General features: G+C 45.0%; 1 protein-coding gene across 1 annotated transcript in view; it reads left to right on the top strand.

Moving 5' to 3' along the window:
* The window catches only part of LOC147441580 (protein PAT1 homolog), a 65,578-nt gene extending 47,800 nt beyond the window's left edge, over nt 1-17,778 (top strand). The window contains exons 4-7 of the mRNA XM_086483160.1: nt 15,090-16,962; nt 17,031-17,133; nt 17,222-17,297; nt 17,415-17,778. Of these exons, the coding sequence (XP_086339286.1) occupies nt 15,090-16,962; nt 17,031-17,133; nt 17,222-17,282 (2,037 nt within the window). The 3' untranslated portion in view covers nt 17,283-17,297; nt 17,415-17,778. The remainder of the gene's footprint in view (nt 1-15,089; nt 16,963-17,030; nt 17,134-17,221; nt 17,298-17,414) is intronic.
* The last annotated feature ends 1,490 nt before the right edge of the window (nt 17,779-19,268 follow it).

A 19,268-nucleotide genomic window follows, 5' to 3' on the forward strand; every position in this document is an offset into this window, starting at 1 on the left:
TAGAACAAAGAGATGTTGCGACTTTTTTCTCAAGTACAGGCGTACTTTGCACAGAATCAGGGAAAGGAGACTGTCTCAGTCTCTTTTTCTCCAAAGGATGATACACAGGATTTGCATGATTGTGTGAAGCATGATGATGATTTGAATGATAATGATTTGCATGATGATTTGAAGCACAATGATAAGCATGATGATTTGGATGCCAATGATTTGCATAATGATTTGGATGACAATGACAAGCATGATGATTTGCATGATCAAGATGTGATTTCTCACAAGCATGATGAGTTGCATGAAGATGATGTAATTGTTCACTAGCATGATGTGTTAGTTGATGCTTTTCTAGCGAAGCTAACATCGTTGTAGATTCGATCAATCACCAAGAATCGATCTTGGCTTTCGAGTTGAGGTCCAAAGAACCCCCACAAGACGATTCGATCATTCAGGACGAACCGATCTTGGCTCTCGAGCCTTGGTCCAAAGAACCCTCACAGGAAGTATTATTTCGCATGATTGGTACGCACGCATTGTTCGAGTGTTTCATTCGTGAAGGTTTCCTGTATTTTAGTCAGCATCGTTATGTGATCCCTTTTCCTAGGCATGACATATTGTATGCTGAGCATGTTTCTCTCATGGATGAACACGAATGTATGCGGATTGTTCATGAAAAGCTGAAAAGTTTATATGTAAGGAAGTCGCATTCCATGTTTCTTCCTTGGCATGACACAATTTCTGAAAGAGCACATGATAGTATGAGCACCAAGCATGGGCATTTCCATTGTGATTTGCCACAATTGATTGATTTCGATCAAACAGAAAAGATTCGACCGCATTGTTTGCATGTGTTTGATGAACGGGTTGTAACTCCGTCTCTATGTTCATCTACATTGCATACACAGTCTTTAGAGAAGACAAGATTTTTTTCCTTCACTTTACATGGAATAGGTATGTTCATGGTTTTGTGTTGGAAGTGGTTTCAGGAATTTTCAGCCATGGAGATTCTTGAAGAAGAAAGAAGCAGGACTCTAGACGAAGTTGAAGCATCAAAGGAGCCACATAAGACTTTGTGTCGCTTTCGGCGCGGCCAAAAGAAGCAAGCGTTGCAGACCTTTATGAAGTTCAAGTACCGCACGACCCACACATCAGAGTGGGCCGGCGAAGAGTCCCTTCCAGGATTCCGGATGCTATTGGCGATCTCCTTCGATGCCATACTGTTCGGTACCAGTACCTCACTTTGAAAAGGAGGGGATGTCACGTGACATATCCCAATTCTATGTGTCCGTGGACAAGCTACATCATAGTAGGGTTCCCGTCAGTTCAATGAGGTCTAGATTAGCAGTGATCTGGCACTTTTGTGAGTCTATTCGTAGACCATGCATGCCGAGTCACTTAGCATCGATGCATATCCTCCGGTTGCACACAGCATGATCATCGGAATTCCCATCAGAATCCATTAGCATTAGTTAGGGGAATTTTCCAGTGCATTTAGCCTATTTTCCTATTTATTGGGATTTTCACTTATTATTTTTAAGCGACTTTCCTACGAAAGTAGGTAGGGCAATTTTGCTAAGTTTGTATATAAGCAAATCCAAGTTAGCACTAAATGGCAGAAGAGGCAGCAGGAGCTTCCCGCTCAACAGGCAACTTCTCAGCAGTAACCCCCCTCAGCACCCCCAGCATTTGGAGTTAATCCTCGCTGGGCAAGATCTCCATCACCAGCATCTCCCCTCATCTAGCGTTTTTCCTCCCTGAAGCTATCGCCAAGAAACTAGAAGATTCAGCGTTTTCTCCATCAAGTGACTAACGCCAGATCTGCAGCAAATCAGCCTTTGCAAACGCAAGGAAAAGCTCAGCAGGTTCAGCGTTTTTCTCTCTCCATTGGCAGTAGTACCAAGCCCTCACTAACGCTAGCATGCAGTGCAAGTCCTAGGTGTATTCAGCCCCAAAACGCTGCCAGAATTCAGCCATTCAACCTGCAAAACATCAGCGTTTTCAGCCGGCAGCAACCCCTTTCAAAAACGCAGCAGAAACCCTAAGATCAGCGTTTTTGTCCTTAGCATGAACCCCGACGGAAGCAGTCATTTTCAGCCATGAAAACAGCCATTTCTAGCCGCCAAGAAGACTACTGAATTCAGCCCTAAAGATCACAGATTTCAGCGTTAGCCGTCGTCATCACCGTCGTCGTCATCGGCATAGTCCCATTGCATCAGTCCATTGCATACGCATTGTACACCTTTGTGCAATCAAGTAGACCACTGTCGCCGACGAGAGTGGGGCCTTTGGAGGAGGGTTTTACAAACCTCTCGGTGTCGTATCTCCCTAAGAACTAAAAGGAACCTTGAGCAATAAAGATCACTAATCTTGAGAAAATACAACATTCATTCCGCTGCACCTAACATTTCTACCTGCTTCTTCATTTAAGAAGATTGAGCGGTTCAGCTGCGGACTTCCTACGGAGATCCGAGTTCACTGCTTAGAACAAAAGTCAGATTCTATTCAAGAATTGATGAGTCATGCGAAACGGGGCTCTTCCATACACTCGGGCAGTTTCACTTACCCCACAGATGAGATCATGACGTAGAAGACCGAATAGACTTCTAAAAATGAAAGTACAAAGAAGAAGAGCCCCCAAGATCAGAAAGATAAGGATGCATGACCTCGGCTCACTCTTTGCGAGAGAGCCAACTACATCAAAGAGGGAAGTATTTTACATGTGGGGAACTTGGGCATATCTTTGCGAAGTGCCCTAAAAAGGCATAGAAAGAACAAGATGAAGAAAGGCCAGAAAGTTCGAAAGCAGTTGAGGAACGTGGACGAAAAGGCAAGATGAAAGCAAGACTGGTTCCAGATTGCATGGGTACTGACCCAAGCACGATTGATGAGAGTACAGAAGTTTGCCGAGCTTGGGTGAAAGTGAAAGATCAAGAAGCCCTGATTTACTTTGATGGAGGAGCCAAGGTCAACTTCATTTCACGTGAATTGGCGGCGCTGCTCGAGATTACACCCGATCGGATGGGACCACAAGCAGAGGCAGTTCTAGCGGCACCCGACAGGGATGTGGCCATTACACCTGTCATTGGCAAACTTCGGTTGCATTGTCATGGGGATTTGGGGCACGAGGACTTATGCATAATGCCCTTGGAAGGTTGTGATGTTCTCCTGGGAGTCCCTTGGTACCATAAGAACAATACCGTGGTCAATTATCGAGCGAAGAAAGCAACACTAAAACTATTGAAAAGGGCCGAACCATTGTACTTGATGTGAAACTTAAGGGCGAGTCTGTCCCTATTGTATCGGCTTCGGTCGTTTCGAAATTAATTAAATCTAGTCTGTTTGTTTACTCGATCTTTTTGAAAGAGTTGAATGATGATCATAGGACAAATATGTCTGATCTAGAATAAGAACGCCAAGATTTTCTTGACACTCATGCCGATTTTTTTTTTTGAGGGCTTGCCAGGCGAGTTGCCACCAGCATGGCATAGCTCAGCTTCAGATCACACCCACACCAGAGATATGTTGATCGATCGGGCGATTGAGCTAGGGAGATCCAAACCACGGGGGGCTTCACAGTATCGGAGGAGGCTGCAGCAGAGGATCCAGATCACCCTAGCTCGATATGTGAGGCGCCGAGTCAGAGTACTGACTATGGAGGTTATTGACGAGATTCGCCATCGATGAGAGATTTCCTCCGACACCCCCCCCCCCCCCCCCCCCCCCCCCCCCCCCCCCCCCCCCCCCCCCCCCCCCCTTTTTTTTTTATTTATAGTTGTACTCAAACATTGTACTAGATTCGCCACTTGTAACTTTTTTGGTCTCATAGGTCACTTTGGCCTTCTGTAGACGTTAATATATCATTTCATTTCATTTCGTTTCTCTCTATCACTCACAGAATCTTCATTCATAGTTTTCATTCTCGTTCTCGCAGTCTGTCACAAAGCCCTGAAGAATGGAGCCAACTTGCAGATCACGGCCGAAGGGCCTAAACCCTTAAGAAGAACAAGTAACAAAAGAAGAAGTCCTACCAACTTATGGGGACCTTGTCCGATGGGGCCCCAAGTGACATAAGGGATTAAAATAAAGCAGGACCCACACACACACACACAAGGAGGATTTGCGTAGTAGCCGATGACGTGGTAGTTTTTTGGATTTTCCAATGATGGTGCTGACGTCAGTGTTACCGGGGAACGCCCCCTAGCCCTCGTTCCGGCGTTCCGGGGGGTAGTTCCCTTCCCGAACGTTCCGAAACGTCCCGGAACGTCTGACGTTCCGGGTGGCCAGTGCAAACCGGAACGGCCGTTCCGGAACGCCCCAGAAACGTTCCGGAATGCCCCTGGAACGGCCAACGGCTACAAACAAATTTGGCAAAAATTAAAAAAATTGAAGTAAATGTTTGGGCTTCTTTTTGAAGTGTGCAAGGCCTCAAGGACTCATAAAATGCACCCCCCTCCCCCTTTCTCTCCACAAGCTAATCCTCAAGGCTCAAGCTCTCTCCCTCTCAGGCTCAAGGCTTCAAGCCTTCAAGCTCTCTTCCTCTCCCTCCCACTCGCTCAAATCTCTACCTCTCTCTCTCTCTCTCTCTCATCATCTAGTCATAGCAAGGTTGAACGGTCTTCAAAACGAGTTTTTTGTGAGTATTAGAGTCAAAGCACTCTAATACTCCTTGTATTTGAACACAAGGAGCTAAAAAATGCACTATTTGGGTGTTTTTTATACCTCCCGTTCCGCGCCGTTCCCATTCCGGACCCCTAGCCGTTCCCCCGTTCCACGGGGATCTCGTCGCCGTTCCCGTTCTGCGTTCCGGGTAACTATGGCTGACGTGGCAGATTTCTGCAAAACGCGCTGACAGTTTCTATCCTGAAACCTGCACCAAAAAAATTAGGGTTGGTTCCTTTTATAAGGTCGTAGCCAACCACAGCATGGTCCATCAGCTCTTGGATAGACGATGTTCCTTTGGCTGCGATGGTAGTCCCAAGACAACAATCGCACTGGACATCGAAGGTTATCAGCTTGAGAAGAGACACCTACTGAGAGATGTCGAGAAATTTCAAGTTATAATCTGCTAGGGTTTCCATGGCAAGCATTTAAGGATGCCCCACTCTGCCAAAAGTTGCACTCCGAAGGAAGAGTTCGAAGCTTATAACTTCGGGCAAAAATTTGCTTGAAAGCTTGCCAAGTCCTTGGAGTGTGCCGCTTGGTAGCTATAGACATCGACATCTCCATGGCACTGCTTCTGAGAAAAAGAGTGACTCGAAACAAATCTGGATCCTTCTCTTGCAAGTGGTCTTTATGGCTTATGCCTTGTAAGACATGAGTGGTGAAGACGGGAGCGTGCCCGATGCGCGATGTATGTAAGGGTGGGAGTGGCTAATAAGTCCGGGGTCGGGGGCTCGAAGATACTTCAAATAGGATTCTAGCAGATCTGTTTTGTAGGAGCAGCTTTGTTTGCTCTTTTGTAGGACCGGTATACTTTTAGAAAAGCACACGCCTGTTGCTCTGATACCACTGTCACAAGAGGGGCACCACGTGCCAATAGAAAAGAACAGACTGAACAGACTTTTAGCACTTCAATAACAATTGAACTCTGAGAGAGAGAGAGAGAGAGAGAGAGAGAGAGAGAGAGAGAGAGAGAGAGAGAGAGAGAGAGAGAGAGAGAGAGACGACACGCGACATGAAGCGGCGGAATTCCACCCCAGAGAGTACTGGCCCTCAAACCTTGGCGCCCCTTTCGGTATTTCTTTATATTGCATCAACACAGTACAAGCGGGTACTCCAGACTTTGCACCTTCTTCAGGAAGCATGCCAGAGAATGAGCCCTTTGCACATATATAAAGGCCCTTGGCCTATGGAAAGCAGTTTACATGAAAAGCCTTCAAACTCAAAAGCTTCTGGTCCAAAAGCAATGCCAAAAAGCTGCCAGCGTAAATCACGGAATTCCCTACATTTGTCACGTCAGCACTTGCTTTTTAAGTTTTAATTTTGTTTGAGAATCTGTTTGAGAACTTGTTTGGTGATCCTGTTTGAAATGGATGGTATCTGTTTTGAACATGTCTTGGTGCCGATTTGAATTGTTTGACTCTGGTTTTAATACTTGTTTCATTGATTGGTGATTTTACTCCCGGGTGGAGAAGTGAGAAATATTGTTTTGGTATTGTTAGAACCTCGGAACGACGTAGGCTGATGCTTGGGGAGCGTTTTGGTGTATGTTTGAAAACCTCGGAACGATGCAAGCCGATGTCTAGGAAGCGTTCCGTTGTATGCTAGAAAACCTCCGAACGACACATACCGATGCTTGGGGAGCATTTGGTTGTATGCTTGAACCTCCAAGCGAGGCAGACTGCGGTCTGGGGAGCGTTTGGTTGTACAGTCCTCTGAGCTCATGGCGCGGACCTTTTTAGGTTATTTGGGGGGGGGGGGGGGGGGGGGGGGGGGTGACGAGGTAGTCGTTGAGTAGCTTCATACCGCAGACCGTTTGTCTCGGGGGAGTGCTCAGCGACGCTGTTTGTTGTGTCTTGTAACATGCATATGTAAGCATTTGTGTTGTATTGTGATGTGCCAACTACTGAATATTCCTAACTGGATGAGATTGCTTGGGTATGTAATTTTAGTGCATCAAGACACCCATGGAAGATCAGTGCGATCTGGGTGTGATGGCTAATTTTACTACGCCAGCATATCAAGAGTTCTGAATTGGACGAAAGGAGAAGCCAATTCCTTGATCAAAAGAGCTGAAAGGAGAAGCCAACTCCTTGATCAAAAGAGCAGAAAGGAGAAGCCAACTCCTTAACAAAAAAAAAATAGCAAACTGGTTGTCCCTCGGAATTTTTTTAGCTAACTTGAGTTGTTTTGCAGATATGCTGTAATCGTGCACGATTACTTTCTTGCAAGAAGGGGGGATGTCACAAATTGCTGATCTGTCAAGCCTTCAAGAATGGAGCCCAACTTGCAGATCACGGCCGAAGGGCCTAAACCCTAAGAAGAACAAGTAACAGAAGAAGAAGTCCTACCAACTTATGGGGACCCTGTCAGATGGGGTCCCCAAGTGACATAAAGGATTAAAATAAAGCAGGTCCCATACACACACACACAAGGAGGATTTGCGTAGCAGTTGATGATGTGGCGGTTTTTCGGATTTTCCGTTGACAGTGCTGATGTGGCAGATTTCCGCAAAACGCACTGACAATACAATGGTGACGTGACAGAAGTACGGAATTCCGTGATTTACGTTGGCAGCTTTTTGGCATTGCTTTTGGACCAGAAGCTTTTGAGTTTGAAGGCTTTTCATGTAAACTGCTTTTCATAGGACAAGGGCCTTTATATATGTGCAGAGGGCTCATTCTTTGGCATGCTTCCTCGAGAAGGTGCAGAGTCTAGAGTACCCGCAGGCCGCTTGTACTGTGTTGATGCAATATAAAGAAATACTGAAAGGCGCGCCAAGGTTTGGGGGCCAATACTCTCTAGGGTGGAATTCCGCCACTCCGTGTCGTGTGTCGTCTCTCCCTCTCTCTCTCTCTCTCAGTTCAGTTGTTATTGAAGTGCTAAAAGTCTGTTCTGTCTATTCTTTTCTATTGGCACGTGGTGCCCGTCTTGTGACACAGTCTATTGCACAATTCTCATGAAGTAAAAAGGGGGGCTCTCCCTCTCCTTTAGTAAAGGGAACCTTGAGTATGCACCGAGCACTCATATTGAGCATTCACCATCAATCACATAACACAGTGCTTCGGTATCTTCACTCAAGAAAAGAAAAAGTTGAGAGGAACTACGTGCAGTGCAGAGAAATGTCATGAGAGGAGCAGATATGGTAGTGTTGGGTGTGTGCGTGATGCTTGCCCTGCCGTATGGGTATGTGATGTGTGCTTTCTTTTGTTGGTTGTTTGTTTTTGCTGCTTTCTTGCTTGTGTTCTGTTTTGTTGTTTCTTGTTTGTGTGTCTGTGAATGTTTATGTGTAGGGGCCGACTTGAGCCCTCTCTCATCTCTCTGCAAAGTTTTCCTGTAAACAGACTTGGACACTCCAAGTCAAGAATCAATCATGACAACACCAAATAACCACTTCAAACAATTCACAGATCACAATAGATTTGCACTGGCCCGGCGGAGTTCCGTGCCTAGAGATATTGGCCCCAAAGACTAGCGCCCCTTTCGATATTTCTTTTTGTATTAATCAATCATCAAAGTACAAGAGAGCGGTTAGGGTTTCACTCTCAGACTCTACGTCCAGATGCTTTGAGAAGTGAAGCCCTCACCACGAATTTAAAGATTACAAGGGATGCCCAAAAGCAGAGCCCCAAAAGCTTGAAAGCAAAAGCAGATTCTCTCTGAGAGTCAGTAAAAAGCAAGTTCTCTTTTTCTCTTTCTTTCTCCCAAATCATAGCAAAAAGCTGAGATTTGCGTCGCTCAAAATTTTCAAAACCTCCGCGATTTCCGGGAATTAGGGTTTCTTGCAGAAATTAGGGTTTGCAGGAATTTTAGGGTTTCTGGCAGAAATTAGGGTTTCTGCTGTCCGTAGCCACGTCATCACTTTGTGACATACCCCCCTCTTGAAAGCATTGTGATCGACCGCGATTACGCCTGCAAAACCGACAAAAGCCATAAACCGTCTTAGCAGACATTGATTGTTTGTACCTACGTACTAGGAACACACATCTAGCACATGTTCAAAATCGACAGTCATATCACACGACATCACAAGACATCACCAGAAATCACAGGACATCACATGACATTCAACATTCATTCGGATCTTAGAGCATGATTTATCGGCAATGTAGCTAGCAATCACATCTAGGTCCAATCGGGACCTCATCGATGTCCGATTGACTAACCCCTATTGCAACCATGTCTATTCGAGATCAAGTAGACCAAAATGCTGCAGTCATTTCGTCTATCAGTTCCTGCACTCAAAAGAAGTCAAGAACAAATCAGTATCATTATCAGGAATTCCATTTCATAAAGTCATCAAGCAGAATATTGTCAGCTATCAGTATCCGTGAAGCTCAAAGAGACATCAGTGACTTTAGTATCAAAATGGAGGCATTTGTTGACAAGGGAGCGGAGTGACTCCCATCTTGTGCATCCCACTGCACCAGATCTCCGGCCAAGCTGAATTCTGGGTTCCGTTTGGAGTAGACTATGCTAAACCAAAACATCGAGGTAAAGTTTCACAATTCGAGGAGTCTCTGCTAGGTCCTCCTCCTCCATCCACTTCGCATCAAATGCAAGAAAGTTTTTGAACTTAACCAAGAATCGCCTTCGGACTTTACCTTTCTTCGTATCGTTATGTGCCAAAATCTGTTCAGGAACAAGGATCTCCTCGTTTTCTTCCACTTCGGGTTGCTCATCAGGCTCCCCATCATCAGGCACATCACCCTTAACAGGTTTCAAGAGATTCACATGCAATGCATTGTGAATCCTCCAAGTATCTGGCAGGTTCAATCGGAAGGAGACATCATTTATCTTGTCAGTGATCTGGAAAGGTCCGTAGTATCGCATACTAAGCTTTGGAAAAAGCCTCTCCTTTCTCTTTTTCTTTCATAGGCGTGCCTTCTCAAAACGTAAGAGCACCCAATCATCCTCCTTCAATTTCAAGTCGCGACGATGGCGATCCGCTGCCTTTTCCTGTCGTTCGTGAGACTCCTGCAAAGTCTCGCGAACCTTGGCAAAAGCCGTATCCAAATCTCGCGAATATTCATCCGCTTCAAATATCTAATCTTTCGTGCTTAGGAAGAATGGAACCTTCGCAGCACTTTCAACAATCTCACATGGCTTCTTCCCCGTCGAAGAGTGTATCGTGTTATTGTAGGCAAATTCCACCAAAGGTAAGTTCTTTTCCCATTGAGTCTTCTGATCCGAGATATAAGACTTCAATAAATCTAAAATCACTGAAATGGCAATCTCAAATTGCCCGTCAGTCTGCAAGTGGAATGATGACGAGAACTGCAACTGCGTGCCAATGTTCTCCCAAATGGCCTTCCAAAACAAACTCATAAAGCTGGGGTCTCTGTCGGAGACAATCGTCTCAGACGTGGCATGTAATCGGAAAATCATCGTGATCATTCTGTGTTCTCGGGAGATCAAAAAATGAAATCCATTTCAATATTTTCCCAGGGGTAGGTGGATATGGGTAAAGGCTGGAACAATTCCTGTGCCTTATGCTTGTCAAACTTGACCTTCTGGCATACTGCGCACAAACTCTTCCACATCCTTTTTGAGTCTCGGCCAAAAGAAGTATATCTCTACCCCTTCATGGTGGTAGCAATGCTGCGGTGACCCGTAAAAGGTGGACAGTGGCATTCACTCATAACCTTTTCCTGCAATGGCTGTGTAACGCACAACATAGTCTTTCTCATCAAGTAGCCTTCCCGGAGGGAGTATCCAGCTATTGTCTCCCCATCCGTATCCGTGTGAAAATATCTGTAAAATCTGTATCTGTGGCATACTGGTTGACCATATCCTCGAAGCTCCTATGATGTATCGCAGAAATAGCCAGAACCAACGGTTTCCGAGACAAAGCATCTGCCACCACATTCTTCTGTCCCTGCACATGGACAATCTGGAAGTGGAACTGTGACAAGATGTTCGCCCACCGCTTCTGCTTTTCCGAGAGCTGCTTCTGTGACAAGTAGTAGCGCGAAGTCTGATGGTCTGTAAAGACAGTAAAATCTGGTCCGAGCAGGTAGTGTCGCCACTGAGTAAGAGCATGGATCAGTGCCAAAAGCTCTTTCTCATATATCTGTGCTGTCATCTCCGGCCTAGAGAACAATCGGCTCTCGTAAGCAATGACATGGCCTTCTTGCATCAAGACCGCACCCAAACTACGACCATAAGCATCACAATATACTTCAAATGACTTTTGCAAGTCTGGCAAAGTCAAAATAGGTCATGTAGTCAATTTCTCTTTCAATGTCTGAAAGGCAGTCACCTCTGTGGGTCCCCACAAGAAAGGTACTCCTTTCTGTGTCAAGATATGCAAAGGGGAAGCAACCTCTGCAAACTTTCGTATGAACCGCCTGTAGTACGAACACAGTCCCAAGAAGCTTCTAACTTCATGGACATTCCTCAAGTCGGGCCCATCACAGATAGTCTCTATCTTGGCCGGATCCATTTGCACTCCTGCTGCTGACACAATGTGTCCCAAAAAGTGTATCTCTGGTAGGAAAAATTCACTTTTCTTTGCATTAATCACTAACTTGTGATCTCGTAATGCCTAACCTGAAGCAGATGATATCTGTGTTTTGTCTCATTCTTGGAGAAAACAATGATGTCGTCAAAGAAAGTGCCAACAAATAGCCTGTACTCTCGAAAAATCCGGTCCATCATCCGGTTAAATGTCGCAGGAGCATTGGTTAAGCCAAAAGGCATCACCAAAAACTCAAATAACCCAAAAGCTGTCTTCTAGACGTCTCCCGGCGCTATCCTGATCTGATGATATCTACTCTTCAAGTCAATCCTGCTAAAGCACGAGGATCCCTGTAACCTGTCGAGTATATCATCGATCCTAGGAATCGGAAATCTGTTCTTGATGGTGATTTTGTTGAGAGCTCTATAATCGATGCACATTCTCCAAGATCCGTCTTTCTTCAAAACCAACAACACTGCAGAGCAATATGGTGAAGTACTAGGCTGGACAAGACCCTTTTCCAAGAGTTCTTTCACTTGGTTCATAATCTCTTCATTCTGTGCTCGGCTCACACGGTAGGGTGGCCAGTTCGGTGGTGTACTCCCAGGCAATGGTATGATCTTCAAGCCCTCTAAAAAAACAATCGGCATGAGTGTGGAGAAAAATCTTGGCGTTCTTTTGTTCAGGTCAAAACATATTCAACATTTATCCATCGTTCAATTCTCTCCCAAAAGAATGAGTAAAGAAAACTGAAGTTCATCAAGTACAATCTTTGAGCCCTTCATTTGTCAAAGTCGTTTCTCGGCCCGGTAGTCAACCACGGCGTAGTTCTGGTGGTACTAAGGGATTCCGAGTAGAACGTCACTCGCATGCCCGGAACACCCCTGTCATTGCAACCGAAGTTTGCCAATGCTCGGTGTAATGGCAACATCCCATCCGGGTGCCAGTCGAACTACCTTTGCCTATGGCGTCAGTCTGTCGGGCGTAATTCCAAATCGAGCCGCCAATTCCAAGTGAAAAGAAGTTGGCCTTGGTTCCTTCAAAAGAGCTTCCTGATCCTTCACTTTGCCCCAAAAAGCGGCAAAGTTTGTTCTTTCATTCATTTGATTCGGTGCAAGTCCCACGCCATGTGGTACCAGTTCTGCTTTTCTATCTGCCTTTTTTGCCATGTTCCTCAGTTGCTCTCAAACTATATGGCCTATCGTCATCTTTATCATTCTGTTCTTTCTGTGCCTTTTTAGGACACTTCGTGGAGATATGTCCATGTTCCCCACACCCAAAGCACTTCCCCTCTCTGATGAAGCGAGCTCTCTCCTTAGGAGTAAGCTTGGGTCGTGCATCTTTTTTCTCTGGGTTGCTCTTTTTCTTTCTACTTTCATTCCCAGAAGTCTGTTCAGCTCGTTGTGTCATGGCCTCATCTGTGGGGTAGGTAAGACTGCCAGAGTGAATGGCAAAGCCCGGCTTCGCATGACTCATCAACTCTTGAATAAAAGCTGACTTCTGTTCCAAGCAGTGATCTCGGATCTCTGATGTAGACCCAAGGTGAACCGCTCAATCTGTTCTCTGAACGAGATCTTCTTGAATGAAGAGGCGGGTAGAAAAGAGCTCCAAAATCTTTCACAATAAGCATTGATTGTATCTTTCTTGGTCATCCGAAGATGGTTCCAAGCAGCTCGTATATCTCGTTCATATTCTTGCGTCAACCAAGAAGAAATAAAAAGAGCTTTTTTTAAATTTCAGCCATTTAACTGGTGCAGTCTTGTTTAAAAGAAGCGTAGACCACCAAGTACGAGCATTCTCCTTAAAGTAAGAGGCAGCCCTCCGAATCTTGGAGTGCTCTGAGTAGCGTCCTCCCTCGAAAGCGATGTCAAACTGCTGTATAAAAGACAAAGCCTTCGAAGCATCTGAGTATCCTGAAAAAGTATCAAACTTCATTGAGTGGCCACCTTCCTTAAACTCTGGGACTTTCTTGCTTTTATCTTCGAGCTTTGTAAAAATTCTTCTTGTTCGCATAAAAGTTTCCGTCCATCGGAATCTGAGTTGTCTGTAGACGAGTCCTCAGTAGAACTGTCAGTCTCTGGGCGAGATTTAGCCTTCTTTGCCTTTCTCTTGCCCTTTCCGAAGCGTTGCTTCTTGCTTCGCCTTTTACCTTTTCTATCTTCTTCGCTCGAATCCGAGGAGCTAGAAGAACTGTCAGAAGAAGAAGAAGAAGAAGAAGAAGAAGAAGTGGGTACTCCTTCAAATCGAACGCGCTTCTTCTGTTTCTTTGCCTTGTCAAAAGTCGATTGACGACCCAAATAACCTGGAAAGTCAATGCTTTTCTTTTGCTTTTTGCCATGCTTTTTGGCTTTCTTCTGTGCGTCAAAAAGCTGAGCAATCCGTGCATCAACCACCTCTTCTAGTTCCTTCTCTGAATATTGTTTGGGATCAGAAGGTTTCTTGGAAGCAGATTTCGGGGGTGGTGTAGTGGTTTTTTGCCACTGTGTATGCACTTAGTGAAAAGAAGTGTTGCTCATATATGTTGCCAATTTCGGATCCTTCGCAAAACTGAGCATCATCTTTGTTGCATCGCCGATCAATTGACGATGCTTCATCTCTCTTTGCTCTGCTTGAGTAGGTAGAGGCGGGCCATACTCTCTGTTTGAATCTTCGTTGTGATCCCAACCCGAATCTCCAGATGCAGAGGGAGTCGACTGATCCGTGCGTGAAGCCATAGGTGCCGCGGAAAAAAAATTGGGGATCGCATTTCCCGTAGAAGAGAAATTGGCTGTGCTCTTTTACCATTGTAACAGACTTGGACACTCCAAGTCAAGAATCAATCACGACAGCACCAACTAACCACTTCAAAAAATTCACAGATCACAATAGATTTGCACTGGCCCGGCGGAGTTTCGTGCCTAGAGATATTGGCCCCAAAGACTGGTGCCCCTTTCGGTATTTCTTTTTGTATTAATCAATCATCAAAGTACAAGAGAGCGGTTAGGGTTTCACTCTCAGACTCTGCGTCCAGATGCTCTGAGAAGTGAAGCCCTCACCACGAATTTAAAGATTACAAGGGATGCCCAAAAGCAGAGCCCCAAAAGCTTGAAAGCAAAAGCAGATTCTCTCTCTCTCTCTCTCTCTCTCTCTCTCTCTCTCTCTCTCAATGAGAGTCAGTAAAAAGCAAGTTCTCTTTTTCTCTCTCTTTCTCCCAAATTATAGCAAAAAGCTGAGATTTGCGTCGCTCAAAATTTCCAAAACCTCCGCGATTTCCGGAAATTAGGGTTTCTGGCAGAAATTAGGGTTTCTGCTGTCCGTAGCCACGTCATCACTTTGTGACATTTCCCATAGCTTGGTCCCTAGTACAGTTTGGTTCCGGTTCTTGCTTGTGCCTTTGTGGTAAGATGCGCTCAATTCTGTAGTCTTCAGCAACCACTTTGCACAAGAGGAGTGACTTCTTAGAATTCCTCCTGGGTTGTTCCAGTTTAGAGATGTTGGTCCTTCCTCTTTTGGAGATTGATTGTGGGATTCTTGGTGATTTCGTAAGCAGGGGTTCTATTATCTTGGCATTCCCAATTGCATGCTTGTGAGGGATACACAGCCACATCTGCAGTGGAAGGTGATCCACCACTGAAGATTGCAAATAATCATAGTAAGCAATTCTGGGAAAAGGTCTTGGAACTCATGAAAGAAAAGAAACAGAAAGGATATGAAGGGGATGTGTTGGTGTCTTCTCTCTCTGGAAATTAAGGGGTAGGGGGGACTGTTTAATGGTGGAGTGGATCCTAGAATTGACTGCAGCTTGATAATGTTGGCACAATGTGTTTTAAAACGGCTAATATAGAAAATCAAACCCCTGCCACCTGTTAATGTCATCAGTGGAAAGTGGATTGTTTTGGTCTTAACACTTTCAAGCCCAGCTAATTCAACCAGATTTTTAGAGTTTGTTGGTATGGAAGGCTTTTAACGTTCTGAATTGTTTGTTCTTATAAATCAGAACCTGGGACTTAATGAACCGGAATCAGATCATGATGCTCACAGCTGGTATGGCAATCATCAGCGACAGTTCATGCAGGATGCGCATGGGATGCACTCGGCCAATTTTCTCTCACAGAGGCATTGGGCTGGGGAGTCAGAATACCCTCAGTCGCCTCAGTCGCCATTTGCGATGTCTGGGCCTTATCCCAAGATGCGTCCTCAAGGACCAACACCAATCCAGAGTAGCCAGCAACATGTAGCAGTTTCTCATGGGCACTTGCCCCAAAATTTCAGGCCTTATGGTCCAGCAACTCCTCGGACTGTTCCTGTTGGGAGTCCAGTTCCACAGTTCTTACAGTATGGAGGGAGCCCTGGTTTGAGTCCTCCCACACTGCAAGGGCAATGGATGGGCCCATCAAACATGCAGCTTGGGGTATCTGGAGGGTTGATGCATGGATCGGTGCATCAGCAGATGACCCAGCAACAATCAATATTACCTGCTCAGGGGCTGATGCAAAGGCAGCTTGGACATTCTAGGATCAACTCTGCGAACCTGCAACAAGCAATGTTTAATTCATTACCTTCAGCTCCAGCTATGCTACAGAAGCCTAATGAACATCATCATTATAATACAAGTGATGGAAGAGATTTTCGCCATGAAATGCAACAACGAAACAGGTTACCAGGACATGCCTATCAACAAGGTCCATTTGATTCAGCAAACCTTCCGACCAGAAGTAATTCTCGTCAGCAATTTAGGTCGAAATATATGTCAGCAGAGGAAATTGAAAGTATTGCAAAAATACAGCTTGCGGCAACACACAGTACTGATTTGTACATTGATGATTACTATCATCAAGCTGCTCAAGCCAAGCTTGCAGGTGGACAAAGACGTCACTTTCATTTTGCTCCGTCTCATCTTCGTGACTCACCTTCCCACAGACGTGCCCCAGCAATGCAGCCAACTTTTGTTCCAGTGGATGGACTAGGAAGGGTCCCTTTCTCCTCAATTAGGAGACCTCGACCATTGTTGGAAGTTGAGGACTATTCTGGCCAAGCAGAAGGGTGCAGTGAAGCTTTAAGCTTGAAGATGTCAGAGAGGCCTTTAGAACAGGAGCCGATGCTAGCAGCTAGAATTGCCATAGAGGATGGATTGTGTCTTCTTCTAGATGTAGATGATATTGACCGATTTTTGTCAGCAAATCAGCTGCCTGATGGTGGAGCTCAGTTAAGGAGGCAAAGGCAGCTGATGTTAGAAGGTTTGGCAGCCTCTCTGCAGCTCATCAGCCCTTTAACTTCAAGAGGAAGCGGTGACGCAAGCAAGAATGAACATTTCCTGGGAGCAGAAACCCAGGACGATGTTGTGTTTTTACGTCTTGTGTCCCTTCCCAAGGGCCGTAAACTTGTGTATCGTTATCTTCAGCTTTTACCTCTTGGAAGTGAACTAACTCAGATAGTTTGCATGGCTGTTTTCCGTCATCTTCGTTTTCTATTTGGTGCTGCTCAGACTGAACCAGGTGCTATAGGTGCAACTGCAGAGTTGGCAAGTACAGTCGCTGATTGTGCTAGTCGGATGGATCTTAATGCAATAAGTGATTGCTTAGCAGCTGTTGTTGTGTCCTCAGAGCAACCTCCTCTCCGACCTTTTGGTAGTACTGCCGGTGATGGGGCCAGCTTGATTCTGAGGTCCGCTCTCGACAGGGCCACCCATTTATTGACCGATCCCGGTGTCACATTCCCTCTACAAGATAGAGCAGTTTGGCAAGCAACATTTGATCGCTTCTTTCTCTTACTGTACAGATATTGTACAACTAAGTTTGACAGCATTTTGCATTCTGTGGCCATGTCCTCCCCACCAGGAAGGACCATGGCAATCACTGCAGCAGCTGCAGGTGCAATGAGTAAGGAAATGCCCGTAGAGCTTCTTCGAGCTAGCCTTCCACATATGAATGAACACCAGAGGAAGTCACTGCTAGATTTTACTCAAAGATCGATTGCTTTGGGAGCTTCAGGTGGGCATGGGAATCGTTCTGCTGCCGCAGTTCTAGGCTGAAATCTTACCGGTACGGTATTGGTTCACTCTGCCCAATGCTTGCATGATGAAGGCTGCTTTAATTATTTTGTGAATTGGTTACATCTTACATGTTGCAGGAACATACTGGGATTAGCAATTTTTCACATAGGCCATATTTGTCTCAGTTCTCATGGCTGACATTGAAGTAACAAGGTGCAAGCTCCACACTATTGATTGTGCTTTGTACAACTTTACTCTTTTCTGGGATTCTTTTTTTTTCTGCCTCAGTGCGCTAGTAATGTGCCAACCAACAATTGTCTTCGTTTGCAGTGGCGCTCAAGCGGCTTGTTTTTTGTATTGAAAGCTCAAATGCTGTTTGAATAGATGGGACACAAGTCAGCAAAAACCTTGTTGGATGGTTCTTGGCATTGCTTCATGACACACGCTGCTGTGATTATTATGGGTGCCTTACTGTAAAATTTCCAAACTTGGCCTCCTGAAGTGTCGATAATGACAGCTCCGTGCGTGTATCTTTCAGTTTAAACTCCAAAGCAGATGACCATGTCCACTGCTTGCATGATTGGAAAGTGTTACAAGCTTTCCAGATTATATGTAAAAATCACAATTTCAAGTACTGTTTGTTTCCTACAAAATGCCAAAGACTTTGCGCAACGTTACGATTTGTGCTTTAGTATGTCAAAAGGTCTTACTTTGGTTGAAGTGCTTGTATTGTGTGAACTGAATCTTCTTGTATTGAAGCAAGTTGGCCGTGAGTCTAGAAAGAGCTGCAAATGACATTGTTATGCATAATCATATCGAATCTTTGTGCTGAGAAGTGAAGAGCCATATCTCAAATCAATGAAAGTGGTAATTATTTTGTTTATAGAATTCGGGTGCTTGTGTCGCTTCTTCCCAAGTCGTTATTAATTGTCCTGCCTTGTTTTTTAAGGTTGGATTGGCACTTCAAATGTGTTGGGCCTTCTTTCAATCAAAAACAAAATTTTTGCTTTTATGCGAGTCTTCATGCAGAGCAATCACAGGGAGCCAGAGACCTCTGATGAGTTGGAAAGACTTGTTTAAGGGGTTGAAGGGCAGTTCCTAGTGTATCTGCTTCACAGTGAGATTGCATTTTCAGAGTGAAAATCTCTGATGCTGACGTGTAATGTAGGCTCGAAGTTGTCGCCATAGTCTTGATTGAGAAATGGCAAACAGTTTTGTGAGCGAAGAAGCTAAAGCTCTCTGCTTCCTCACAATCTTGAATCTATCATTTTCCACCCTTTTTTGGGGCCAAACAGCTAAGGTGTTCAAACACAGGCATGCATTGTCTACAAGCGAGTGATTTTCTAGTAGGAAATAGAGGTGTATCTTTTTTGTAGATTTTCATGAGATTGGACTCAAGTCACCAAACAAACCTTGCTCTTGGATGCACCTCCCAGGCTTTCCAAAGGGCAAGGAAGGGTCAGATATAAAGAGAGAACTCTCCCACTCGAAGCAAAGAGGGGCCTATCTCCGTGGTTGCACGGCCTTGCAAATCTTTTTGTTGCTGATTGTGTGGGTTCTTATTGTCTATTGGCCCACTATCTTCTTGACATTGCTTGGGCCGTTGCGGGCTCGTTGAAGAGCAGTAACGTGTACAAGCAGTGACGTGTACAAACAAAGGGATCTCAAACCTAGGCAAAACTTGAGATGCTAGAGGCAAAAAGATCTCTAGAACACCTAAAGCGCTCCTAAAGAGCAAGATGGTTCATTGTTAAGAAAGACTATAACCAAAATTCTTTAGCATAACAAATAAGACACCAAGCTGTGAAAGGTGATAAAGTATGTGAGCGGTGAAAGGCTTGGTATCAGCCATGCTAAAAGGCAAGGTTTTAAGGCACTTGAAGAGTGCTTTGTGAAAATACCTCAATAAAGGGATTTTTGTTGGAAAAATGTCGTGTGCCATACACAAGGGAAAAATTGTGAGCAAAGTGTATTGTGTCTAAGGCACCACTCAATCCGGCCAAAGGATTTACTGCTACAATACTTGCAATTGCTATTTTTATTGAGTATGGGTTGAGACACCAGGGAAAAATTGTGAGCAAAGTGTATTGTGTCTAAGGCACTACGCAATCCGGCCAAAGGATTTACTGCTACAATACTTGCAGCTGCTATTTTTATTGAGTATGGTGTTGAATTGCTCCTTTT

This window comes from Adiantum capillus-veneris, chromosome 15 (assembly GCF_014529385.1).
Source record: "Adiantum capillus-veneris isolate H3 chromosome 15, ASM1452938v2, whole genome shotgun sequence".
NCBI classification, from domain to species: domain Eukaryota; kingdom Viridiplantae; phylum Streptophyta; class Polypodiopsida; order Polypodiales; family Pteridaceae; genus Adiantum; species Adiantum capillus-veneris.